Source organism: Kryptolebias marmoratus, linkage group LG19, assembly GCF_001649575.2.
Source record: "Kryptolebias marmoratus isolate JLee-2015 linkage group LG19, ASM164957v2, whole genome shotgun sequence".
Taxonomy (NCBI): domain Eukaryota; kingdom Metazoa; phylum Chordata; class Actinopteri; order Cyprinodontiformes; family Rivulidae; genus Kryptolebias; species Kryptolebias marmoratus.
The window spans coordinates 15,230,175-15,257,069 of NC_051448.1; the positions used below are offsets into that span (position 1 = coordinate 15,230,175).

At 42.3% G+C, this 26,895-nt stretch overlaps 4 protein-coding genes and 1 long non-coding RNA gene across 7 annotated transcripts; 2 read left to right on the plus strand and 3 right to left on the minus strand.

Annotated features, from left to right (window-relative positions):
- Positions 1–2,199: 2,199 nt before the first annotated feature.
- Positions 2,200–5,301, plus strand: fkbp3 (FKBP prolyl isomerase 3). Its single transcript, XM_017409019.2, has 7 exons — positions 2,200–2,319; positions 2,524–2,625; positions 2,713–2,814; positions 2,895–3,030; positions 3,166–3,233; positions 3,325–3,422; positions 4,989–5,301. Exons 1-7 carry the CDS (start codon positions 2,215–2,217, stop codon positions 5,041–5,043), a joined length of 666 nt encoding a protein of 221 aa, XP_017264508.1. The 5' UTR covers positions 2,200–2,214; the 3' UTR covers positions 5,044–5,301.
- Positions 5,302–5,604: 303 nt separating this feature from the next.
- faua (FAU ubiquitin like and ribosomal protein S30 fusion a) lies at positions 5,605–6,565 on the minus strand. Its single transcript, XM_017409020.3, has 4 exons — positions 6,484–6,565; positions 6,213–6,357; positions 6,018–6,073; positions 5,605–5,824 (listed from the first exon to the last, which is right to left on the minus strand). The coding sequence occupies exons 1-4, from the start codon at positions 6,556–6,558 to the stop codon at positions 5,699–5,701; spliced, it is 402 nt and encodes a 133-aa protein (XP_017264509.1). The 5' UTR covers positions 6,559–6,565; the 3' UTR covers positions 5,605–5,698.
- Positions 6,566–7,556: 991 nt separating this feature from the next.
- Positions 7,557–13,983, minus strand: prpf39 (PRP39 pre-mRNA processing factor 39 homolog (yeast)). Of its 3 annotated transcripts, none has more exons than XM_025004371.2 (15): positions 13,826–13,983; positions 12,262–12,673; positions 11,947–12,140; positions 11,697–11,822; positions 11,398–11,516; positions 11,106–11,273; positions 10,812–10,992; positions 10,286–10,393; positions 10,033–10,197; positions 9,462–9,588; positions 9,102–9,370; positions 8,801–8,985; positions 8,628–8,711; positions 8,345–8,456; positions 7,557–8,195 (listed from the first exon to the last, which is right to left on the minus strand). In XM_025004371.2, exons 2-15 carry the CDS (start codon positions 12,635–12,637, stop codon positions 8,112–8,114), a joined length of 2,298 nt encoding a protein of 765 aa, XP_024860139.2. In that variant the 5' UTR covers positions 12,638–12,673; positions 13,826–13,983; the 3' UTR covers positions 7,557–8,111. The 3 variants fall into 3 exon arrangements, with proteins under 3 accessions (XP_024860139.2, XP_017264778.1, XP_017264779.1); XM_017409289.3 differs by having other exon boundaries at positions 7,557–8,198; XM_017409290.3 differs by having other exon boundaries at positions 7,557–8,198; positions 12,262–12,670; positions 13,826–13,961.
- Positions 13,984–16,300: 2,317 nt separating this feature from the next.
- arf6a (ADP-ribosylation factor 6a) lies at positions 16,301–18,151 on the plus strand. Its single transcript, XM_017408984.3, has 2 exons — positions 16,301–16,475; positions 16,613–18,151. The coding sequence occupies exon 2, from the start codon at positions 17,347–17,349 to the stop codon at positions 17,872–17,874; it is 528 nt and encodes a 175-aa protein (XP_017264473.1). The 5' UTR covers positions 16,301–16,475; positions 16,613–17,346; the 3' UTR covers positions 17,875–18,151.
- A 3,177-nt stretch (positions 18,152–21,328) lies between these two features.
- Positions 21,329–23,163, minus strand: LOC119618000. The gene is made up of 2 exons (XR_005234526.1): positions 22,090–23,163; positions 21,329–21,985 (listed from the first exon to the last, which is right to left on the minus strand). It is a non-coding gene; the product is annotated as an uncharacterized LOC119618000 (long non-coding RNA).
- Between the last annotated feature and the right edge of the window lie 3,732 nt (positions 23,164–26,895).

A 26,895-nucleotide genomic window follows, 5' to 3' on the forward strand; every position in this document is an offset into this window, starting at 1 on the left:
TGCAACTGTCGATTAGCTGTGGCGGTCATTTCGAACTGGGTTAACTCCAAAAGTTAATGAGATGAAGATGTACACCCAACGATCATTTCCTGAGAGTTTTATGAAAATTAGTCCAGGGGTTCATGAGATATTTTGCTAACAGACAAACGTGATCCATTCCAACAGTTACTGCCAAAGCTTAAGCAAAGATTTTGCACTTTTTTAGCACCCACAATATGTGTTGGAGATGGCTTCCACCTATTCTACCACACCAGATTTAAACAAAATATCTGTGAAATTGGCAGAGTTAAAGGCATTTATGTGTTCCTTAAAGTCAGTTGGCTGTAGCAACCATCTTGAATCAGGGTAACTCCAAAAGTTCATCAGTTGTAGACATGCATCCAATTATTACTTACTAAGAGTTTCGTGAAAATCCGTCCAGTGGTCCTTTAAACATTATGCTAACAGACAGACAGACTCCTATAGTTAATGGCAAAGTTTCAAACAAAGATCCGGTGCAATCAGTTAGTAATCAAAGTATGTGTAGGGGATGACTCTCAGCTACTACCACACCAGGTTTGATCTCAATATCTGTAAAAATCATTAAGTTATAATCTTTTTTGATTTTTTCAAAGATCACTTAGCTGCACCGGCCATCTTGATCAGGTTGACTCCAAAGGTTAATCAGTGGTAGATGAACAGCCAGTGACTACTTTCTGAGAGTTTCATTAAAATTCATCCATTGGTTCATGAGATATTTTGCTAACAGGTGGACAAATTTGCACAAACATACACCTTTTTTACAGTACAATAATTAGATTACATCCACAAGATGGTGCTAATGCTCCTGAAACTCTTTACCATCTACATGAGACTGTTGAGATTTTGTTGGATTTCTGAGTTGAGATAAAGTTGATCCAGCACACATAAAAATCATACCAATAAAAAATATACAAAATAAATTAGAATGGCTGGTAAAGACAGAGAGCGTTTAGATGCTTTGTGGAAGAATGCGGTGAATATTTCAAAGAAAAAGTCTAAAAACTATAATTGAATGCCTGTGACTTGGGTTGTCACACGACGTTAAAACCTAACAATCCTGGACTAAGAATCACTGCACAGGCTCAGCAGGTTTTGTTAGGAAACAAGGTTTTACACATCATGCTTTCACAACATGTTTGGTAAAGTTCTATTATGATAGGAAATAAAAAAATATACAAATATATTCAAATATTCTGCTATGTAACTGTGATGAAGTTGGAAAACTGACATGTGCTCTGAGGAATTTTAAATGTAAAACCTTCTAGAAATGATGGACTTCAGATCTTCTGAGCATCTCTGATGGCGTGGGGGTTCATTAGTGCACAGTTTGATGAAAACAACTTGTGCTTTAACAATGTCTGCTTTAGATGTGATTATGTTTCTTTTAGCGAGACATGCTATAATTTGAACATTATAGAAAACATGGAAAACTCTTGGTTTATGGGATTGAGACTAACAGTGCCCAGATGTATTTCAGAGCAGTAATCATTTCTAACACTTAAACAATAAAAAATACAGTTTTGCAGCACAGCATAAGCTAATTCAGAAGACATGAATATAAATGACAATTAACTCTTCATCATATAAAGAGAAAATACTATTTTCTGCTGTGACTGGGGAAAAAAGCAAAAGTTTTCCAGGATGTTTGGATCTACTTTGCCATTAAAAGAATCACATTTCCTCTTATAATAATAGATAAAATGACGTCAGTTTGTGGCTTATGTGTATAAAGATCTCAATAAAGATTGGGTGTTCAAAACATTTGTTTAAAATATTCCCTTCGAGGTGGTTAATTTTTTTTTCCTGAAACTTCTCACATCTTTCTCCAGAAGGTGGCAGAATACACAACATGTTGAACGCAAAAAAAGACAAAACAAAGAGTATTTTCAGCATTTTCTAATTTTATGATATTTAAATAATCTGTTAATGACTCCATATAGGCCTATTACAGTCGGTGTCACACTTCAGGGTCGGTTTTTTTTGTTTGTTTGTTTTTTGGTTTGTTTTTTCCACCAGTGTGATTGGAATAAATAAATTTGAGGCCATCTTGTGAATCTTTAAAATATATATATATATAAGTCTGTAATGTCGAGATTTAATTATATATTTTAGACTTTAGGTTGAAATTCAAAATGTTAAAACTTTATTGTTCCCGCATTCTTTACGCGGGGAGTTCAAAGTTCACCTTTTAAAATGGCGGCCGAGCCGACACGGGAGTGGAGCGATGAGCAGCTCAAAAGTGACGATTTACCCAAAAAAGACATAATAAAGTTCCTCCAGGACAATGCGGCACACTCGGTATGCTTATCCCTTTAGGCTCGGACGGGTTTTGTTTGGAAAATGTTCGCACTTTACGCCCGGGAGGGCTCATTTTTGGGGCTGCATCATGCTGCAGGGTTAGCAAAACAGCAGCAACATGTTCGCGTCGGACACAAGAGAACTCCCTGCGGTGTTTCATCGCAGCGTAAAAAGTCTGCTAACGTTCCCTTTCTTGTCTTTCAGTTCCTCAATGAGCACAAGATGCTGGGAAATATTAAGAATGTGTCCAAAACGGCAAAGAAAGACCAGCTAATCATAGCTTACAACCAGCTCTTTGAGAGCAAAGTAAGTGACGCTGCAGAGGCTTGACATTGTTCCGCTGCTCCAGCAGCCGGAGTTGACATGAAAAGTGTGTGAACTTGTGTTTTGCAGAGGTTTAAAGGCACCGAACCAGAGGAGGACGTGGCGGAGCAGATTAAAGCTGTGAAGATTGAGGAAAAGCCCAAAGAAGTCAAGGCAGAAGTTGTGGATGAGGTGCTCGTCCATGTAAATAAATAGTTACAACTGCTTGGTTTCAACACAAGAAAGTAAAAATGTGTCTCTGCTCGGCTCAGGGTCCTCCAAAGTACACCAAATCAGTGCTAAAGAAAGGAGACAAGACGAACTTCCCGAAGAAGGGCGACACCGTGAGCTGCTGGTACACTGGCACTCTGGAAGATGGAACCGTTTTTGACACAAACATACCCACAGGTACGAGTCTGCAGAAGCACGCGCGTAAGCGGTGTCGGCGTGTGTCTAATGTGCTGACCGGGACCTCCTTCAACAAGCCGGATTTCCAGGTTCTATCGATAAAACTGATTTTGATGTTCACTTGTTCCAATGCAGCTGCAAGGAAGAAGAAGCAGGCTAAACCTCTGAGCTTCAAAGTTGGAATGGGCAGAGTCATCAAAGGAGTAAGTTCTGGTTTATTTACTCAAACTTTGCCACGTGCTTTCATGTAATTATGTACTCACGCTTGTGTCCGCCTCCCGCCGCCGTCATCAGTGGGACGAGGGCCTCCTGACAATGAGCAAGGGTGAAACAGCACGACTGGAGATCGATCCTGAGTGGGCGTATGGAAGGAAGGGCCTCCCTGAGTCCAAGTATCCTTTTCTCCTTTATTTTGTGTCAGTTTTTGCTCCAGAAGAATCAAATATGTCCAATAACAACAAAAATGGGACGCTGGGTAAAATGTTAATAAAGAACAGAATACAATGATTTGCAAATTTTATAAACCCATAATTTATTTACAGTGGAGCATGGTCAACGTGTTAAATGTTTAGACTAAGGAATTGGACCATTTTTTTAGGACAAAATAAGGTAATTTTGAATTTCATGGCAGCATTACATTTCGAAACAGTGGTGACAGGACCAGGCTTGCCATTTTGAAGATTCCCTTCTTTTTTTTACCAACAATCTGTAAACAAATAGGAGCCGATGTGATATTTCAGTTTTCTGTTAAGACAGCAGTCCCCAACTTTTCTAGCTCCACGGACCGGTTCATTATCAGACAGTATTTTCACGGACCGTCCTTTAAAGATGTGGCGGATAAATACAACAAAATAAAATGATACAACCGGCATGAAAACGGGGGTATTTCTTAAAACATAATAAATGTAAATCCACCGTGTCCTCACAGCTTTGTTAGCTGTGTCCTGGTGTTGTGTTATCAACATGAATAACTTCTCCTCCCCCTGATGTTCTCTGGTCAATATGGCGATGTTTAAACTTTAGAATAAGATGCACCACAAATATAAAGTGCACAAAGAATACAACTCACCATAACGCTGAATCAGTGGAGCCCTGTGCCTGTTTCTCAGTAACCAGACAGTCCCATCTAGGGCTTCCAGAGACGTTTGTTTTTTACTCATTTTGCTGCTTGTGGGTTTGTTTTTAGCGGTAACGGATCACGTGACCTAGATAAGCGTTCTGACACGCATCAAGAGGGAGTCATAGATGGATGTAGAGGAGAGAATCTGGTCCGTTTTTAAAATTAATGTCGTTCTGACTCCGAAAATAAAAAAACGGAAATACTATAAGTTCATTATTCTTTCTGTGCGGCCCGGTACTGGTCCGTGGCCCGGGGGTTGGGGACCTCTGTGTTAAAACACATTTTTAAAAGTTTGTTTAAGGTACAGTTTTTGCAGATTGGTTTAACCTCTGCCCATATTTACTTCCAAGAGATTCAGCCTCTCTAAAATGCTTTTTATACTCAGTCCTCTACAGACCTGTTGCCAATTAACCTTACTCGTTGTAAAAAGCTCCTCCAGCAGTTTCTTATTCACACCACCTATATTTACAGCCTATTGTTGCTCCTATCCCAACTTTTTTGATGTTGCTGCCATAAAATTTGAAATTACCGTACTTTGTTCCCAATAATAACTGTAGTTTCTTAGTTTAATCGTTACATGTTTACTATGTTCCACTGTGAAATATGGTTTAATGAGATTTGCAAATCATTATATTGTTTTATTTACATTTTACACAATATCCCATTATTGTTGAAATTGGGCTCATCGGTCAGATTACATAAGGTGATTTTGGTAGTTTATTTTTCTTGGATGATGACACGGTTTAGGTGTGGGTCCACACTGAAGTGCCGGAATCAGTTTATTTTTTCTTAAATTGTTGCTGTAATTTGATTCTGTCCTTAATTCCTGCCTCACCAGAATCCCACCGAATGCAAAGCTGATTTTTGAGGTCGAGCTGGTGTCTGTGGATTAAATCTTTTGTCTGCATGTTCTACGTTTCTTTTTTTTGTTTTCTCCTGAAGATTGAAGTTTACAGTTGTTGGACTGCAGTAAACCCTGCTCTGACATGTCTGCTTTGCTTTCATTATTCCAATTTACTTATAACCTATCATTTTAAGTTCCGACTTGGATGAGATTGCTTGTCAATAATGTACATATGAAACCTTTGAAGTTGTTCTGTTCTTTTGCATGTACAATTTAACTGATCAATAAAGCCGTTTCACTCAGTTCATTCAAAGAAACTACTAGTTTTAATTTGAGATATTTCACATTATAAACTCCTACTTGTCTAAAGAGTGTTGCCAACTATAAAGTTCAAAACTTTAGTACTTTTTAACCTCTAAACTCCACATTTGGAAGACAAAACCACTTTAGATATTCAAGTAAAAAATCACTGAGCTATTAACCTTTTGAAATGCATCTATTTGTGTTTTATTTGAAAATCAATTACATGCAAAATAAATGAATCCAGACTTTAAGAAGCTATTTAACAGCCAGTGACTCCAACTTATATTACTGAAGACGCCACTCGAAGCCAAGTCAAACTTTTTATTCTGTACAGGACAACATTGAACTTGGTGAAAACTAGCAGGTGTCGGTGCCGTTTCTCCTTCGGGTCATTGAAGCACTTAGGAGTTTGCGTTGGGTCCCTTCTTCTTTCCGAAGGTGGGCACGACGTTCACAAAGCGCCTGTTGTACTGGATACGGCGCTTAGCGCGGCCAGTCTTCTTCTTCTTCTTCTCCTGCTTGTCAACCTGGATGAGACGGTGAAAGATTTACAACAATTTACTTAGGATATAAATGTAGAGAAGTTCAGTAAGTGCGTCAGCTAAAGCACAAAAGAAACAAAAAAAAATCTGTTTTTATACATATTCATGACAATTACAATGTGATTTAAGTGTTATTAAAGGGAAAGGAATTATGAAACAGCTTGTATTATAATCTTACTTTAGGAGTTTGTCCTCTCACTTTTCCAGCACGGGCAAGTGAACCATGCACCTTACCTGGAAAAGGAAAGAAAAACCAGAAAATCAAGTCAAAAGACATTTATCCCAAGTCAACAGAAACTGGTCAATCCTGGTGACACTTTTCAAGCCGTGCAACAATAATATAAGAAAACTAGTTCTGCGTCTATGAACTGACCTCCGAGCAGCCTGCCAGCCACCTCCAGGGTGCAGTGCTCGGACACACCGCAGGATGCCAGAGAGGAATCATCCTCCAGCGGGCACCCGGCGAGCAGCAGGACCTGATCCTCGACACAGAGTCCTTCCAGGGTTTGGACATGGGCCTGAAAGATGCCAGAGTCCAGACATTTTCAGAACACAGACTGAAGCCCTTACTAGGCGTGTAACAGCTGAGTGTTTATGAACAACGAATGCCGTGAGCTCAGGCTTTCCGTCTGTAAACTTTGTACCTTGATCTGGCCAACAGTCTCCTGTCCGGTCACCTCAAGGGTGTGGGTGTTCTGGGCACGCAAAAACAGCTGCATCTTGATGCTGGAAAAAAAAAAAACAGCTGCAGTTAGTTCCTACACTTTTTTACTGACTTAACACACTCGTAACATTTTAAAATTGCAGCTTTTGAAATAAATTTAGGTAATGCTAAGTCACCACCACAATCTACGGGTATCCTAGATGATCGATCAGTCTTTCCAAAGTTTGTTTAAGCTTTGCTTCATCTGCTTGAACAAAACAAGATGTCTGCCGCTATCTGTTGCGGAAATCGGACTGTTTAAAGTTTTGAAAAATTACGGTAAAATACTGGCATTCACCTTGCCGCAAACCACATATGTCAAGCAAAAACAAGATAGAGCGTCTCCGAAACTTTGACAAAAAGAAGTATAGTGAAGTAGTAAACAACAAGGCGCCAGAAACTGAGCGAGCTTTTGGTAAACTCTATGCTAGCTCAACTAGCCACACATGGAGCATGCGTGTCGGAAAAGCCGCTTAAATATACATAAAATGTGCTTTCAGAATAAAATATAGGGCATAATATATGACAGCTAATGATATAAATAACGTATTAACAAAGTACAACCTGTTTAACCGTGGTTTAATAATGTTTTTTGGTGAAAACTGAGAAGCTCTCACCTCGTTTGATGCTAGTCGTTCCACGGTAAGCATAAAAAGGACTGTCTGAGGGGCGACACTGCGCATGTGCAGATTTACGTAACACTCGGCGGAAGTGATCACTACGCCATGTCTGTTTTAGTGAACCTATTCAACTATATTTATACATATATAGCTTTCTTTATAATATATATATATAGATACATATGTATAATACATAAGGGCAACATCCGTTAACCCCATAACAGTGCTGAAAGTGATTTTTGTAACGCTTTTTTTCCTAATACAATATGAGACTGCTCCCAAAACTACTGTCAATATATATGTTAACATTTAGAATGTATAAATGCCACTAACCAGTGAGATAGGTTTAAAGCACTGAAGATAACTCAATTATCACAAACATGACAACATCAAGTAGGGACAGTTTAGGATCTCTTTATTATGAAATAAAGTCAAAATAAAATTTAAAAAAAAACAAAACACGGAGCTCTTCATTGCTCTTAACAAAATGATACATGAAATTTTAAAATGTTAACTTTTGGGAAAGAAAACCACGACTCTTATACCAATGAAAGCATTTTTCCACAAGTAAAATTGTGAATTAAAGTCTTTGTATATCACACATGGAAGGAAAAAAAAAAAAAAAAAAAAAAAGAACCTGCCTTCACACATTTTTTATTTAATCAAAACAAAGTTTTGAGATGATCAATCATTACTGTTCTCAACAAAAAAAATGAACGAAGAGTACTATATATAAAAAGGGCAAAATCTTCTAAACAATGGTTGTACCGTGGGTATTAACCTATTAAAAAACTAAGCCAAAAGGTGTGAGAAGAACAAGAACAAAGGTTATTCTGTGTATTGTATAGTTGAACTGAAATCTCCATGACACCCAGGTATTGTATTCTGCTCAAAGATTTAAGAAGCTCAGAAAAGACTCATTTCCATCTTCATGCAAGACGTTCGTTCATCATGTAGGAGGAGGGTAGTATTGGTTGTACTGAGCGTACTGGTTGTACTGACCCCATGAATTCTGTCCCCAGCCACCATACTGCTGCTAAAAACAGAGAAGAACATTATTACATTACTTCCAGCAGGTTCTGGCACGCTTAAGCCTAAACTTAGCTTATGTATTCATTTCAAAGACTGTTCCACAAATACAAAAAAAAAAAAGTTAAACAGCGAGTTGTGAGAAAAACGTACCTGGTACCAGCTGTTGTATGCAGAATTGTTTGCCGTCATGTCCGCCATCGCGTTTGCAGCAACTGCAGCAGGGTCGTCCACTCGTTGTCTTTTGGCATCAGGTTCTTGAGAGCTGGAGAACAAAGTTCAGATTAGCAAATGCTTGCTTTGGAGGTTTAAAACTAATGATCGTTATATCCTATTTGGGTGCTGCCATGCTTGTGTTCACAACATTGAACACTTGTAAAAGCTGCTCAAAAATGTTGAGAAAGAAAATGTAGATGTGTGACATTCGTTATCCCACCTGTCATATCCGTTCTCCGCCTTCCTCTTCAAAGAGTCACTTTCTTTCTGTAGCTTTTGTTGTTCCTCGTATGCAGCTACAAGTCTGAGAGAAGCAGATGAACAATTCTTGAGACAAAGAATAAAGAATAACACTTATGAATTGCTGTACATTCACAAACAAAAGAAACTCACACATTTATGTCACTGCCAAAGTCTTCCAAAAACTCGACCTTGCGCTGGGAAAAGACTATGCGAGACTCCAGGGGCATGGGGCTGGTCAGGGCGCGGTCAAAACAAGCCAAGATCTCAGCTTCGTTCTGCTGAACGTCCCCGCTGAATTCCAGCTCAAGCAAGTTCAGATATAGTTTTGAACTAGTCTGTAAACACAAAAATGTTTAATCAGATAAAAGAACACCTTTGTAATGAATATTAAAGGACTGCTGAGAGTATACAGGGTGTATATCTACATACTACACAATCAACCAACACTCACCAGGTCTTTCTCAATAGCCTCGAGCAGCACCTTCTTCGCCTTGCTCAGACTTCTGTGGACCTTCATCAGCTGCCTTGCCAGCTTCACAGCGTAAAACGACGTCTCAGTAGCATTCTTCGCGGACTCCATTGCTTCCCTCAACAGTGCTTCTGCTCCTTCCAGGTTACCGTGGCGACGCTCCATACTGACCCTCCGAAGACGTACCATGGCTAGACCAGGAATCGTCGCCTCCAGGGATGTCAGGATTCGACGGGCCTCATCGACGTTGCCTGGACGAAAGAAAGACACGAAATTTTCAGTCTGACTTAGTGACTCATTTTAGTGTCTTCTTCATTTGCACCTGTAATCCGAGTCGCTCACCTTGTTGCTCCTCAAAGGCCGCCCACATCAGGTGGATGGAGGGTTTCTTGGGGAGGTGGACGGTACACGCCTTCTTGTAGACATGTCTCACACCATCAGTGCTGAAGCCCTCTAGATATTTTGCATACTTTAGAGTGAAAAAAAGAAAGCAAGTTGGAAGGAATGCAGGAGAGGACAGAGGAAAAAAGAAAAGAAAGGAAAGAGAAAAAAGCAAAAAAGACAAAATATTTAAGACCTATCAAATCAGCTGATGCAGACAGTGAATTGCTTCATTGACAAGATCGTTCTTAGAAATTTTCTGTGTAAACCCATCAGCACCTTCATGGAACCAATTAGATAAGTTTCTGTAAGGTAGTGGGAGACGAAGAAGATGCAACGTAGTAGTTGGCAAATGCTGCAGTCAAATCTTGTGTGGCAAGCTGGCCATCCCCTAATACAACAGATACAGTCACATATCAACGTTACACGCAAAGAGAGTGCAGGACGTTTCACTGTGTCGATGTGATATCATCGTTGATGGGGAAGTGCAGGGAGGCAGCAGCGATGCGAAAGGGGTTCAACATCACGCTACCTTGATCCAGAACTCCTCGTAGAGTGCGCAAGCGATGAGGCATCGTTCAAAAAGGACCACCACACGCTCCGGGGTTCCGTTTTCGATTTCAAAGTCCAGGTACTCCTTCCAGTTGTTGAGCTGAGTCTTCTCCAAGGCTTTGACGTGGAAGTAAGGTCTCTTAATCTGAAAGGAAGCAAAGGATTCAGTCAGTCAATGACAGAAGAAACGAGATTCGTTTTCCAAACATCAACTGAAGGAAACCAAAACCTACCCCTTCTTCGAAGGCCCAGCGCTTACTGACTTCATGTTCATTGTGGTTGAACACTTCCTGGCGAACCTCAATCACTTTGTGGCGCATGTTCTCAATCTCTGTGACTCTCTACAAAAGAAAACGCACACAAAAAGAAAGGTTCAGAAGCTTTATTCGTGCTCGTTCATACCACTCTCTACTTGATGTAAAATCCAGTGCTGCTACCAAAGATTCACATCACCATGATCTTGCCAGAGACAAGACACCTGGGGAGAGAGGAGGTATGAATGTACCCTGCACATCCGACTCTGGGTGCAAGATCCGGGTTCAAGCGAGCCCTGATGGATTCAGTTAGTTATAGGGCGTGTTCCCGACTGGTTGCCAAGCTGAATCCCACTTGCATTCACAGGCTTAGCTGCTGACATAAAAACACCTCTTCAAGCCTGAACACTTATCAATTTTACCACCGACACGAGGCAAGCTCCCGAACCTGCACCCAAAAACATTTTGTTAATCTGTCTTCCCTAATAAGCAATCAGATGTGTACCTTAGCAGGATCCGCAAGATCCTCTGTACCGGGTGGCAGCTCCTCCTGAGCAACACTCGGCTCTCCGTCTTCACCAACCATCGCAGACAGGCTGGATTTCGAAAACTCGTGTCTGAGCTGAAGAAACTCCTCTTCGGACAAAAAGTACTTGGGGTGGTTGCTCTGCACGTGATCCTTGAACCTTTGAAGATGAAACGGAAGGTAAAATCGATATCGCTCTCAAAGCACAACAGATCAAAGCAGACGGGTTATGACTACAGGGTAAATAAATATTGACTACTTTTTAATCTATACCTCTGCAAGTGCTGGGAATACAGCTGGGTTGGGATACTCAAGACACGATCATAGATGGTTGTGACATTAGCCAGCTTCTGCTGCTCCGTTTCCCAGTTTATGTAGGCTTCCCAAAGGCGGTCTGAGCGAAAGTCTGTGCCCGCTGCAAGCACTGCATGTTCGTAGGAACTAGAGGGAAAAAAAAAGTAACACTTTGTAAGCAGTCTTTTAGACTAGCCATATTGTATCACATCCCTGTTGTCTTAAAAGATGACACTTTAAGGGGTAATGATACAAAAACTGGTTTACTTACGCTCTAATGCGTCCCTCAGTCTCAGGGTCACTGAGATCTGAATTCTCTTTAATAAAGGTGAGGTAGTGAAGCCAAAGGTCCACGCTAAGAGGAATGGCCTGTAAGCCTCTTCTGTACACCTTGAAAAATTTAAAACAATTTGTCAGTGGCTGAAAGTTTTTTAACCAGTTCCTGTAAGAAGTCTGTAAAAGACTCACACGCACATGGTGCTGAATTAGTGTAAATAAATGGTAGATAAAATGCACATGTAAAGTAAAATAAATTACTTTACATCAGAATGGGAAAGGCTTAACATTTACCTCTTCTGCAACCTGTATATTTCCGTGCTTTTTCTCCAGATCTGCGTACTTCTTCCAGTAGCCGTAGCAGTAAGGGTAGCGAAGGAAGAATACATCAAACGACTTTCTTGCAGCTGTAATAACATTCTGCGAAAACACAAGAAATATTACATTTTTTTATGTGCAAGTAAATGGGCTTCCTATGTCATGATAATAATTAAAAGTATCTTAATTCTGGTAAATATTTTCACACAGGTCTAACTTCTCTTACCTCTTGCTCCACATATTGCAGCAGGGTAACCCAAGCGTTAAAATCTTCTGGGTTGTCCTCGCAGATTTTGAAGAGCCTTTCAAACTCTGAAGGTAGCTGTGGCTCAGTAGGAAGAGCGACTTCTTGTGCACCTTCTTTGGATGTTTCTTCCAGCTCCATGCCATCCTCCATCGACTCTGGTGCTACAGCTCCATCTAGAGAAGAAAAGTTAGAGGCAAAATTTAAATAAATGGCGACATGTAGATGTTTTATTTGCTTGCTTTATAAATAACTACGCCTAACGATGTCACGCTTAGACTACATATTTATAGATACCTTGACTGCTATCTTGTACAGATTCGCCTGGCAGAGCAGGTCCTTCTGTTTGTTCTGGCTCGTCTGTGGGCGGAGGAGGAGGTGGAGGTGGTGGATGCTCTTCTTGGACGAGCTGAGCATTAGCAAGCTGAAACTGCTCCACAGCCTTCTCCACAGATCCCAGCTCTGTGGAGTCCATTTGCTGCTGCAGCTGCTGCGGCTGCTGCTCTTGCCCCGGAGCTTCTTGAGAAGCTTCAGAGTCCTCGGGCAACACGTTGGGGAGTTGTTCCGAAGAAACCTGGCCTGCAGACCATTCGGCTGCTTGGCCCTCAGCAGGAAAGTCGGGAAGGTACGCGTTTCCATTGCTCTCCATGGCAGTGGACTCAGTGTCCAGCATTCCACTGATAAGACTCTTCAGAGAATTCCTGACCTGCTGGAAAACCAAAGCAGATTGTGAACAACTGCGGTAAATTAAACAACAACCTCAAGTTAATTTTTCAAGCAGGTTTTTGTTGTCTAAACTCAGCTTCACAAATGTGAAGATTTATCTTCAAGATCTTTTGGATTAAGACAAAAATAAGTTAATAAAACATGAAGTGGATTCTTGGAAACTGTGGACAAATTCCACCACTTGAGTAATTTTTAACCTTTATTGGCCAGATGACAGTTTGATTAATTAGATGAGACCCATGACAACTTTTGAGACAAGACTTACAGAAATTTGGTTTCAAAGTAGGCAAAACAATACAAACATGTTTTTATTGTTAAAATAACAAAAATATAGTGACAACCACTTAAAGTACACAAAGAATCTTTTAATGTTTTCCCTCCTGGAGTAAGGAAACCAAGCAACCTCACAACAAAGAATCCGTGGCACTTTTTAATCAAGAGGCTTGAATTTAGTCACACTAGCTTTAAACAATTTAAAAATTATTCCACTTGTATTTGACTTTCCTTGCGCTGGAGGAATGTCAAACAGCGAGAGGTGGTGCAACAAGATACTTCCTTGTTTTATTAAATACGCCCTCCGCCGACCTACTAAAAATATGCATCCTCGTGATCTGTTGTGCATAAATAACTCCTTATAAATACGTCTATCAAACTTTAAAACCTATACATTTAAAATCCTGTAAATCGAACAATGCAGTCTGTTACAATTAATGAGTTTCGCCTGCTTTGAAACCGTGTTTCATATGTGAGGCGATTGTACAAAGTTCAACTTGAAGTTAGGCCTGCCTACTTTACACAAACTAGCGCAGCTGCTACCTTGACACGAGCGCCATTTTTAACTTCGAGTTCATTTAAAACACGATGATTTAGTTAGGCAAGTATTATTACCGCGCACGAATTCGATATATTGTGATAGAGTCGCCCAGCTGATGGGATAATTTTTACACGAATACTTAATAAACAAAATGCCATGCGGTTGCCCCCTATTCCAGTAATTAGTCGGCACCATGTTCCATACCAGCTAGCCGGCTAACGACTCTACTAACATGGCTAGCGTTAGCTGACTGTTACATTGGAAGCATTCGTAGCTCGAACACAACAAAATAGCTAACCAAGTCGCCGTTGGTGAGCTTACCTGTAGCGTTCAAGTCAGTGTAATGAATGTTGTGTTTCTGTACACAGGCTCCGAAGTCGGCGTCGGTACAGCGGCTAAACGCGCTTCATACTTGTCAACTTGGAGGTAGAACAGAGGGACTACTGCGCATGCCCAGTCATGTCACCACGGACACGCAGAGGTAATGGGGCCTCCCAAGCACAAGCCCAGGGGCTCCTAGTCCCATCTGCAAAACAATTAATTCAAAGGCTCATAAATGAAATTAAACCAATAAAGAAGCACGATAACATGCAAATAATGATTTGTAAATTGACCGCAGACACAAGATGGCAACAGAGAGGTACAAAACGGTCTAAATTAAATTAAAAATGAGTGTCACTGATAATCAAAATTGCCACAAACATCCACAGAGTGGTTGCAAAGAGAGGCAAAATGAAACACAGAATGACCCAGATAATTTTATTTAGGCTTATTTTTAACAGTGACTATAGTTATAAAACAACTGCTGTCATTGCCTTGCATATGGGACACCTCTCAAATGGCATGTTTCCAGACCCACTTAGACTTTTAGGAGAACAAAACTTCCGCTATACAGTTAAAACTAACAATAGAGCAATAAAATGAAATAAAAACACATTCGTAGAATGAAGAACAAGAGACAATCAAGCATGAATTGAGGAGAATGAAAGCATTAACCGGTATGGGTTGTAGTGTATCTTAGATTTTTCTTCATTTGGGCAATTATTTCACTAGAGAATTGAGAAATGTACAATCAGTTAACTTTTCCATCGTTTGTTGCAAATTATTCCAAACTCGGGGACTTTAAAAGGACTGTTCAAATTCTGTTATGCTAATTCTGTAACTGTAATGATGCCATTTTATTAGCTTTCAATTAAAACGGTTACTCAAATGACTATATAATACAAATTTAATATACAGTAAACAAAACAAGTTTGGGACAAATAACTAGAGACAAAAACAATGGCTACAAATGAATAAGTACGCTGAAAAAAATACTATCTTTATAAAATTAATATTATAATATCTATCATGGTAATACCAAGATTCACTCAAATAAGTTGCTTTAGGTTTTAGGATCAAAGTGACAAAGCTAAAAGATAAACTAGATAACATTATTTTTCACCATTTTGTGCACTAAATATGTACAGTACATAAAAGGAAAACAGTGGAAAAACCAGTAGGATTTGTTCATTGTGCTTTTTGACAAGTCTGAACACTTACTATAGTGCAAGCTACTGCTCTGCACATTATGCATGAAAACACTGTAGGACAACACAGCATGTGTGCGACTGTTACAGTGAGTTACAAACTGAGAAAGGTGTAAATACATGTGGGGTTTTCAGCTGAAACACTGTGGTTCCCCTCCCCTCCCTTCTCACGCACAGCCTCCACGTCACGCTCTGATCCAACGGAAACTGAATGAATGATACGACAAATCGGAAAGAACCGGCCGTAACCCCCCCTCCGGTCATTACGCCTACCAAATAGTTTCGTTTGTTATATGAGTACAGCCTTACGTGTCCCCGTTGTGCTGCAAGTCACACTGAGGGGTGACTAAATACATAATGAATGTACAAATGGCGTCAACAAAAAGTACTGGACCGGTTGCCACTGCGCATGTTCACGCTGCGCGCATTTGAAATGGCGACAGGGTTGCCAGATAGGAAATGACGAAATATCGCACTGTCGCTTCAAAATGATCGTATTTTCGACCCAAATCATCCTATGTGCTGAGTGAGGGTGCTCTTTCTTGCTTAGCGGTGTGTGTGTGTGTTAGGTATGTGTTGGGATTGTTGAACATGCGCACAGGGGAGGAGAGTGGTTGCGGGTCTGGGGAGCACACAGTCTGGCTGGTCGGTTTGGAGTTTCTGATGATATGTGGGTGCTCACGTGAATTAAACGAGTTGGTTTTCGGTGCACGGAAATTCCAAAACTATTGTATATTCGGGCTTAAAAAACTACTTATTGTATATCTTATAGACCCTAAAACTATCTTTAAAATACGCTAATTGTCGTATATCTGGCAACACTGAATGGCGTACAGTAACTTAAAGGGTAATTGGAAATTTCAATACTTAAAACAATGTTGGTTATTATTTCATGTTTGCATTGCTTTCTAAAAAAATAGCCAATGGTTAGTGATAAATAGAACCACTAATAATGAATAGACACATTTCCATGTTTGAAAAACTGTTTTTATCGAACTTATTATTTTGGTTTTAAATTATGAACGAATTAATTTTGAGTAATAATTATTAATTCGCATGCAGGCGTTTGCTTTAGTTTCTGAGCAAACATAAACCGTCAGTAGGAGTAATATGCGTAGTGAGGCCCGTGAGGTTTGGCGAACCTGACGCTCTGAGCGCTTTTTTTGTTTTGTGTATTAAGATATCCGAGCCGTGGGGGAGCTCCTGAATGCACCAGTCGTGTGTGAGCGGGGTGTAGAGGAAGTGGCGGCTGATCTGGGTCCGCACCTTTTCCGGTAACACAGCACCGCCGCTGCTGTGAGAGTGAACGGCTGAAGGCAGAGAGACACAGAGACAGAGAGAGAGAGGGAGAGAGACAGAGAGGGGAGGAAGACAGACTGAGGGCGGCAAGAGAGCGGGGAGAAACGGTTCGGGGGACTGGGGAATGACTGCCGCAAACGCAGGTTTGTATCCCGCCGTCAGTTTGTATCAGCCGGGTGCCGAGCGGATATGTTAGCGGAGCGAGTATTTATTCGGTTCCAAAGTTGCCCTCTGTACTAACACCCCTCCCTTCCTCCTTCGGACCGCTCCTGTGTCACAGGGGGAAGAGAAGAAGAAGAAAGTCGGATGAATCGGTGACCTTTGGAGCGGTGTTCCTCTGGATGCCTCCGGTACAGAAGCGGAGCGAGGAGAGCTTCACGTTTTTCGGGCGTGTTTTAGCGAGGATAGCAACGTGTTGGTTTTTTTTTTTAATTCATCGAATGAAAGAGAAAGAAAGAAAAAAAAACAGCTAAGGCGAAGTGTGGACAGCCGGCAGCCAAGAAGGAAGTGGGAACCCCCGGCTCGGTCTGGGCCTGATTTGTATTGTCCGCCTTTTTTTTTTTTTCCTTTTTTGGGGGTTTTGTTTTGAAACAACTAATTAAATAAAAGTTGTTTCCGGTCCAGCTCACCTGGAAGTAAGAGGATCCCTTTGAAAGAAAATTGTGAATTTCGGAGGGAGTGTCTGTGCTCAGAAAAAAAAAAGATGTCATTTTTTCTCCTCACATTGGAGGGCAGTGGATGATGAAAATATATCCCCACCCAAATCTGTGAGGGGCTCCATGTTCGCTGTTCCTCCTAACTGCTCAGGTCGGATTACCTCAGTCCAGATAATTGTAGAAACTTGAAATATTGACACTCGTGTTGGCCCACCGCTGCCATCACGTGTGGAGCTTTTGCACACTGAAACCAAGACCTCTCCCTTGGAGTAAAAACTACTTTTCCACTCCTAAGAGAAGAACTACTTTTTTTTTCTCCCCCTTTACTGTAACAAAGTATTTATGCACATCAGACAAGATGGGGAAAATGCTTTCAAAGATCTTTGGCAACAAGGAGATGAGAATATTGATGCTTGGACTTGATGCTGCTGGGAAAACTACCATCCTGTACAAGCTGAAACTGGGACAGTCGGTCACCACCATCCCCACGGTCGGGTTTAACGTGGAGACCGTCACCTATAAGAATGTGAAATTCAACGTGTGGGACGTGGGCGGCCAGGACAAGATCCGACCGCTCTGGAGACATTACTACACGGGCACCCAGGGCCTGATTTTCGTGGTGGACTGTGCCGACAGGGACCGGATCGACGAGGCGAGGCAGGAGCTCCACCGGATCATCAACGACCGGGAGATGAGGGACGCCATCATCCTGATCTTTGCCAACAAGCAGGACCTGCCGGACGCCATGAAGCCGCACGAGATCCAGGAGAAGCTGGGCCTGACCCGGATCCGAGATAGGAATTGGTACGTTCAGCCCTCGTGCGCGACAACGGGGGATGGACTATACGAGGGCCTGACTTGGCTCACCTCGAATTACAAATCTTAATGTTTCCTCCTCCCCACTCACCAGCCTGGACACTCGGAGGAATGAAATGTAGCTAAAATGAAAAGAAAAGAAGAAGAAGAAAAAAAAAAAGCAATTATCACCACAATCTCTTTCCTGAAAACGGATTAAGGAGTCACGATTACTTTTGGTTTTATTGTTTCGTTTTGTTGAGGTTAGCTTTTCTTTAACCCCAAAATTTCATTTAAGCAAAAAAAAAAAAAAAATCTCTTTTCTTTGTATAATCAGCACTGCTAAAGTATACTATAAGCCTACTTTTGAGCTCTTGCAGCAGCGATTTCTTTAGTTTCCTCCTCAGCCTCTAACTTCCTGTAGGGACATAGTTCTGCAGCCCCCCCCCCCGCTGTAGCTCTTGTTCTGGACTGAGATGCGTGTCCCAAAGGACGGAGGAGTCCAGAAACCCCATCGCCCCAATCGGCATATCACTCTCGTGACTTAAACCGCCTTCTGTTGTGTGTAAGAATGTGCGTCAAGGATGTGTCTGGACCTCGGGGTGAGGGGGTGGGGGGGAACTCACCTGCTCTCAGAGCGGATTGTAACGGGGCGGAAGCGGACGTGCGGGATGACTGCTCCCTCTCTCTCTCCGGTGCAGTGGTTACATCCACCGTGTCTCACTTAACGTGGACGCTGGATACTCACACACTCACTGTGATATGGGTTTCTACTTTTGTCGTTTCAGGGTCAGAATCTGTTACCACCAGTCTTTTTTTTTTTTTTTTTGTTTGTTTGTTTTGTTTCTCAGAGCTTCCATGACTGTTAAGTATTTGTAGTTTCAGTTGCCTTAGCAGGGATCCAGGTGCCCCCGACACTGAGGCGGTTCCTACAACAAAGGGTGTTCTCGACAGCTGAGTTTGCACTTTGGGTGGTTAGCAACTTGCTGGTTGCGTGTATTTTGATGTTCCTTAACTGACTTTTGAACTCCAGCAAGTGTTTACGAAATTCCCAACCCCCTTACACCACCACCCCCCACCACCGACAGGTGCTTCAGTGACTGCAAGCCCCCTTCTATTTCTGTGCTTTTTTCTTTATTATTTGATTTTTTTTTTTTTTATTTTATTTTTGCAAATTAAGCCATCATCACCAGCTTGGAAGGTCCTGCAGTCAATTCAGTTGAAAGTTCATGCATTCTTCTGTTTAATTTTTAATTTTGATTTTTTTTTTTTTCTTATGCTATGCTGTTGAAATAATAAAAAGAAAATGTATATCCAGATCAGCATGGAAGTGGTGCCTTTTCAATGAGCAGCTGCGACCGTCGCAAGCGCAATATTTCCCTTTTGAAAGAAGTTGAGCTCGTAAAAGAGGAAATGAGAGTTTTTAGGGCGTTTTTACGGTGGCTGAGAGGAGGGCGAGCTGAAGCGAACTGAGCCTCGGCGTGTTTCCTTTCTGTTCCTCTGTTTGTGCGCATGTGGGGGTGTGTGTGTGTGTGTGCAGGGGGGGAAAGAGACTTTAGTTGTGAATAAATGATGAGAGGTCTAGTTTCTGAGTAGTGATTGGGAAGTAAACTGTGCCCTAAAGTATCACTCTGTCCATCAGGGAGCTAACTTCAACTGTTCTTAAGCAAGAATTCTTTGAAGGTTTAAAAAAAAAAAATGTCAATGCACTCTTGATCAAGCTTAACACTTTATGTTTTAATGAAGCTGTGCCTAAAGTTTAGCTTAAAAAGTCAAAAAAACCAACAAATGACACCTTTTGTCAGATAAGATCGTCCTGTTCTACTTGGCGTAACTTCTGAGGTTAGTCAGTCCTCAGCAGAAGTCGTCACCAGCCAGGAACTTTGCCTCGTGTTACCCTGAGGCGCAGATCTGAGATCAGGCTACTATTTCAAGGCCGTTCGCTCGTCTCCTTTCACCTGCTTGTGCCTGATATCGAAGCTCGGAGCTTTGCTGCGTTTTTTTTTTTTTTTTTTGACTTGGTAGAAAGAAGGAACTCTGTTGGCGGTAAGGTCAGCTTCCTCTGCGCGGCCATTTAAAGAGCAGGGTGTGAATCGCCAAGTGATGTCACTTTGTGAAGTCAGGAAACGCGTTTTTTTTTTTTTTAAAAAGGCGATTGTTGTCATGGGGATGGGTGGCGGACAGAAATAGGCTGAACTTCAACAACAAACATGTCCAAATTGGGCCCGGCGGGGAGCTGCGTTCTCAAATGGCTTACATGTTTTTGAGGCCTTCCGCTCTTTCCGAGTGAGTCAAAAGTCCAGGATCGTCTGCACAGGAATGCATGCTCTCTGTCCCCGTGTTTGCTCTGTGTGCCCATGTGCTGTTTGCTCTGCAGCTCGCCGTGTGAAGTTTGACCTGACAGCCCCTGCGCGTGACGTGTCCGCTGTGAAGGACGGGGACTGGGGGGGCGTTAAACCGAGATACTCGTGCAAACACAAACATGGTGGCCTGTTATCTCTCCTGAAACTGCTGCCACTTTCCTTTTTTTCTTCTTCTTCTTCTTTTTTTTCAATTGGAATCAGCAGTCACAAGTATTTCCTGTCCCTCCAGAGAGCAGCTTTTGTATCTGAACCGTTCTGACGGGCTTGAGGGGCAGTGCCCAGGAAGTGGCGGGTGGGATCTCGTTTTGCTTGTGGTTTTCCATTCATGACTCCTGATGGTGGATGTGGAAACTTTGACCTAAAAATGTGCCTATTACTCAGAGCGGGGGGCGGGAGGGGGGAGCCAGGAAGGGGAAATGTGAAAGAGGAGTTTTGAAACTGCTCCTGATCTTATGTCAGCGCTGGGCCGGTGGAGCTGAGGCTGCGCACGCACAGCTGTCGCCGCTGCTTGGCGGCAGATGCACCGCAGGGCCCTGGCTGGGGCCAAGAGCCGCCGGGCTCACCTGTGGCCCTCAGTTAAACTCAGAACTTCTCATCATCGCCCCTAAATCCATCTGCTTATCAGTCTGGGGTCCTGCTTTGTAGCATTCGTGCAGGGTTTGCCTTAGCGCCACCATTGTGTGTTGCAGGGTGGGGAGTTGACCAGACTATTGTACGCCTATGAAGAGGAGGGGGGGGCTTCAAACAGCAGCTCGTTGGTAGTTCCTGTGTCAGCTGTTTACTCAGGCGTTCCTCTTTGATTTTGATCTTTCGTCAGTTCAATCAGCACAGCGGAAACCCATCAGTCAGGCAACATACTGTATGATTCTAGGTAAAAGAAACGTGAGCGCACTAACCCGTTGTTCGCTTTTCTTTTGCTCTCTGGGCGTCAGTCTGTCCTTTTGCTCAGCTTGCCATGAATGTTTAACCAGTCGTTAACCGCGGTGTTATCTGCTTGTGAAGGACGAGCACGTCAGCTACGGGAGCACACAGATCCGAGGCAGGAACCCGTCCTCCCACGGTTGTTTCCACAGCGCCGGAGAGTTCAGGCGCGGTATGCTCCCAGGTCGGAGGCCAACCAAAGCACTTGAAGCTATCCGTTCTCCCGAGGCCCCCCCCCCCCCTTTTTTTTTTCCTGTCACGTTTCGCACAAATGCGCATTGTGTTTATTGTTAGTTTCATTTGCTTTGTGCAGAGATGCTCATAAACACGGTGGTTAGACAAAGCCGGCCTGTTTAAAATGCCACGATGACTCATTTTCTAAACTTCTTCCATCTTCACTGTCACGTATATCAATTCAGCTAGAATCTCTTTTATATTATGACAATTTTTAAATGTAAAAAGATCCAAATGGCTCGTTTCGTAGGTTTGACACCCTGAAACTAACTCTTTCCTGAAGCACCTTCTGATTTTAATTGCAGCCTTCAGTCTTGTTTGGAGCATATCAGCAGGCCACACCTCAGGTTGGTAATATTTATTCACTCCTCCTGTCACATTGTAAGGGAATGGCCTTCTTTAGCTCACCCCCAGGGATATCTTATGACATTAAGGTCTGGACTCTGGCTATGACGTTCCAAATGCTTTCATTTTCTTATGGCGAAGCCATGTTTTTGCTGGTTTGGATGCATGCTTGGGATCATAGCTATCTCAGAAAGTTAAATTCCTGACACCTGAAAGGTTTAGGCCGAAATAAACGGGCATTTGCAGCTGTGTATCGGGGGGAGCCTGTGATCGGGAGGTCGCCGACACAGAACGTGGGTGGGGAAGATGAGGCCCACGTCTTCCTCCTTCCTCTAGGGCCTTAAGGAGACACAAAGAGGTGATTAGAAGAAAAAGATTTTGAAAATATTTCCATCCATCTTGACTTTCCAGCTGAAGAAAACAAACAAAAAAACCAATCCTACATTATGATGCTGCCACCACCATGTTTCAGCATGGGTGTGATTTGGTGATCTACGGTCCTGCAGCGTAGAAAGGGCTTCCCTCTGCCACAGTCCAGATGTTTGGAGAACACCGTCAGTCCTTCAGCGTTGCTGTAGGCCTCTGCAGCCTCCCCATCTATTTCCCTCAAGTCTTTTTGTCAGTTTTGGACCGACATCCAGTTCTCTGTAGTGTCGCTGCTGTTCCATTTTTTCCCCACTTCTTGATGACTTTCTGAACTCTCTGAGTTCCTTCTTTTTTTTTTTTTTTTTGCTGTAGGATGCAACTCAGTAAAATTCAGAAAAAAACGTGAAGTTAGTCAGAGTCGCTTTAGTTGATGGCAGGTGTGTTCCAAAGAGCAAAGGCTGTAATTAAAATAAACACGCTTCAGCTAATTATTAGTTTAACTGTCGGCACACTTATGCAACCGGCTAATTGTAAGTTTTTCTTATCGCCTGCTAGGGATGGTGAAACTGTAAAGATTTTTGCCTGTGTCTTTCCTTTCGTAACATAATCACTGAATGTAACTGATTAACTTTTGGACTCAACTCGATTCAAGATGTCCACCAACACAACACTGATTATAACTCAGTCATTCTGACAGATGTTGAGCTAAAATTTGGTGTGGTTGCAGCTGGGCACTGTTCTCAAAGCGTTCTTTTACGCAACACATTGCGTAACACTTTTGCACAAAACCTTGGCGCGACCTGCTGAAGTCAGCCCTGTCTGTCTGTTAGCGAAATATCTCTCAAACCACACAACAGAGTTCAATGAAACTCTCAGACAGTAATTACTGGGTGTAGCTCTGTAACTGATTACCTTTTGTTAGATGGCCGCCTACAAATAAACGGTTACACCTCAGTGAGTTTTACAGATGTTGAGCTACAATTTGATGCGGTAGTAGCTGAGAGTCATTCACAAAACGCAGTCTGAGCGCTAACAGACTGCGTGAGACAAAAATGGCTACAAATTTCGCATTTCTCATCAGGAGATGTTTCTAGTCTAAAACTCAAAACCACATGCACTCCTTCAGGGAATACTAGACCTTTAATTGTTTATATTTTTCCCCAAAACTGATTTTATTTCTAGTTAAATTCTCCACGATATACAGTATATCATGGTAAAGGTGTAAAAGGTTTTGAAATTTTATATTTTTTTGTACATAATAAATCATTTAAAGTATTTTTTTAAAGATCTTTCATCGGTTAATCCAAAACAAGTGCGTTTACTTTTACACATGAGCGCTTGATGCTTAAATGCTTAAAACACAGAAAGTGTGATTCATTTTCAACATTTCGGCGCATAATGACACAAGCTGTTGCTCATTTCCTACAAACATGCTAAGCGTGGAAGCTATAAGCTGCTATACAGTCATTTGTTTAGCTTTTCACAGTGCGCCTCTTTTGCTCCCTGCAAATCCCACCTCTTGGTATCGTTCACCCAAAAACGGAGTACCCTCCGATTGCCACCAGCAACAAGAGAAGACTAAAGAAATCCTCCAGCGCAAGCCTTCGCTTAGTTTCCATCCACTACTAATTCCTCACGAATAAAGAAATGAAGTATAAATAGCAGATTTGTTTTGGAAGAGTGTCTGTCTGACAGCTGGAGCGACTGGTTGAACGGGCCAGAGCTTCATCGTCTCACTTGTTACGAGGTCTGTTAGAGCGGCGTGGATAAAGCAGCACGCAGGGTGACATTCGGCTCGCAGCGCTTCAGAATCTGTTGCACGCTGCGCGTCCCTCCTCTGCAGACAATGTGCTGATAATTATAGGGAGCCCGGGGGGGGGCCGTGTTTGTGTTTGGCAGAGGAGCTGACAATGTGCCGCGGCAGCCCTGCGAAGGACCGGTAATTTGGGCTTACAGTGGGAATTAACGGAGGGCAGTGCTTCTCCGCGCTTTCAAGATAAAATGCTTCACAGATTTTTCTGTTCGGTGAAAATGACTTCTGTTGGGAAAGAGTGGAGGGAAAAGCTGCTCCCACCTAAAGACTCTGTGTTCATGGTTTCTGCCTGTGTGTGTCTGTTTTATTAGCAAATTATCTCCTGATCCAGTGAGCTAATTTTAATAAAACTCTTGGCAAAAAGAAAAAAAAAAAAAAAGAGAGTCATTGGATGCAAATCTACAACTGATTAAATTTTGGTGTCAGCTTGATTCAAGATGGCTGCCACAGCTGAGCGGCCTGAACAAACACAAAAACGGCTGGAACTCAGTCAACCTTATAGGTGTTGGGCTAGAGTTTGGTGTGGAAGCAGCTGAGAGTCACAGATCACATGACATATGTTTTAAATGCTGCCATCAATTAATAAAGCCATACACTGTCTGTCTGTTAGCAAAATATTTCATGAACCACTGAACGGATTTCAATGAAAAACTCTCAGACAGGAATCATTGGACGTGCTTCTACAACATATGCCCTCCCTGCACCGGGACAGAAGGAATAATACATAAAACAATCTGAACCGCGCCTTGAAACTAAGAAGCGTAAACCATGACAGTTTTCAGTAGCAGTTTGGTAAGGAAAGTGTCGACAACAGACTCGAGTTTACTTTGTTTTCAACAGTTTTAATTAATATTTCAACCCATCTATGCTTTAACACGCTCTTTAGGAGCACAACACATTGTAGCCAGCTCATAGGCTGCAGTTTCCACGTCATCTAATTATTAATATGACTGTTTGAAACGTTGTCTGACTCGTCTCATCTGTCTCTGGTGCCTGTTGAGTGTTATTTATATCTGTACACCGTACACAACCCAAAAGCCCAAAATAACCCACCACACGCACGGCCTCCCCGCTGGTTCTTCCTAATGACCTGTCTGAAAAGCCATCTGCTTTCATATGGCAGCGCTCACACTGGCAGCTGTGTGTGTGTGTCCCTGTAGTGTGTGTTGCTTCGGCTGGGTTCATTTTTAACAGGTTGTTAGCAGGTGCTAACAGCTAGTACGTTTTGAAAGGGCTGAGTGTGCGAAAAAAGCCTTAAAGGGAGAGTTCCAGTCTTTTGAGGCGGGGTTTTAGCGAAATGTTGCGAAGACTTAATATCTTACCTGTTGTAGATAGGGTTTTAATTAACCTGAGTTTGGAGAAATGGAGTTAAAATCTAACTGGCAGCTTGTCCGAGTGAGGCCTAGACCAAAGTGGATTCCCCTCGTCTTAAAGCACTGTTTATGCGAAAGCTGTTTCATACAGCTTTATGTCACCATGAATTTTGCATCATGTGGTTATTCATTTAGAATTTTATGTGTATTTGAAAGTGCAAATAACAGCAGGAGGTATTAGTTTCAGCACTTTTGATTCAGCCTTGGATGCTTCCCACAGGAATGTTAAAAACATTTCTGCTGGAATAACTTTGTAATTTAAAAGCGACAGTAGATTTGTGAAAAGGCCTTTGTATGAACTTCAATAAAAGAGTTTCATGTTGGCAAGATTTAGCAGCTAATGGCTAGTTCAAGTGGTTCAAGTCTTAAATCAAGCCTAGTCTAAGTGCCTCATAGTCTAAATCACCATGAATAAAAATAACACAATTTTTCTGCCAAAAGTGTCCCAGGCTGCACCACATGTGCTACAGCTAGCTGCTGCTGGGGTTATTTTTGTTTATAAATAACCCCGGATATCTTAGTGAACAACTATGCAATGAAACATTTATGGTGATTGTTGTGTTGTGTAATACTACTCCATGCCACTAGGTGGAGCCGCTAGTAGGCGTGGGGGAGAAACGGTAGGATGAGTAGGAGACAATGTTAAGAAGGAAAATGGCGTGTGTTCGTTCGGTAGTTGGACTTGATGTGCTGCGTTAAATAAAGGCACAGGTATCTAAGAACGTGTCTTGTTCTTACACCATTACAGTGATGTAAAGTAGAAGTCACATAAACCGCTTCATAGCGGTTTATGTGACTTCTACTTTACAGTCTTGGCTCTACTCAGATTAGCCATTAGCTCATCAGTTGAGTCAGAATCGAACTATTTCTCCAAACTGAGATCAGTCAAAGAGCTATCTACATCAGGTAAGATACTGACCCTGCTACAAAACATCTGAATAATTTATTTAGGAGCTGTGTTTACTAGGACTGATGGCTTGGCAGTGTCTCAGGATTGCATCTTGCTTTTTTTTTTTTTCCTACAACAGTTAAGAAACATAATAGCTCACACAAACAGATATGTACTTTGCCTCATCACAAGATTCCAAAGGTTGATCTTGTCACATGTTTCCAAGCTTTATTTGGTCTATTTTGGCTGTGATTTCTCTTTGTGGCTCCCTTATCTGCAGTTTGTCACATGATCTCTCACAATATATCCTCTTGTCTCTCTCGGTTGTGCGCACGAAGCCGTCTGCAGCAAACAAATCAAGGCGTTTTCCTGCACTAGCAGCACGCTTGCGGTCTGTTAAAGCTCCCACGTGCGGCGTATAATCCTTCGCAGCAACATTTGTTTTCCGTGTTTTGTGACAAAACTTGCTTGTCTGTGCAATTAGTCGACTCCGTAAGAGGGGAGGGGGGTGACAAGAGTCACTAGCGGAGCCTGGCACGTCTTAATGCTCCCAGAGAACGGGAATATGCTGAGCCATCTGCAGCATCACGCCTGCTCTGAGCACCAGCAGCCTACTCAGAAAGTGAAGGTGGTGTCTCTCACGTGCACAGACACACACCCAGCGGGCCTGAATGCGCTCGTGCAGCACAGGTACGACATTTGCAGCCTGGCAGAAGGATTAGAAAACGGCTGACACCTGCCAGCGCTGTGTTTCGGTGCGCTTCATGTCCACACGTCTCGATTTCCGCTTTACTGACGTGTCCAAGTT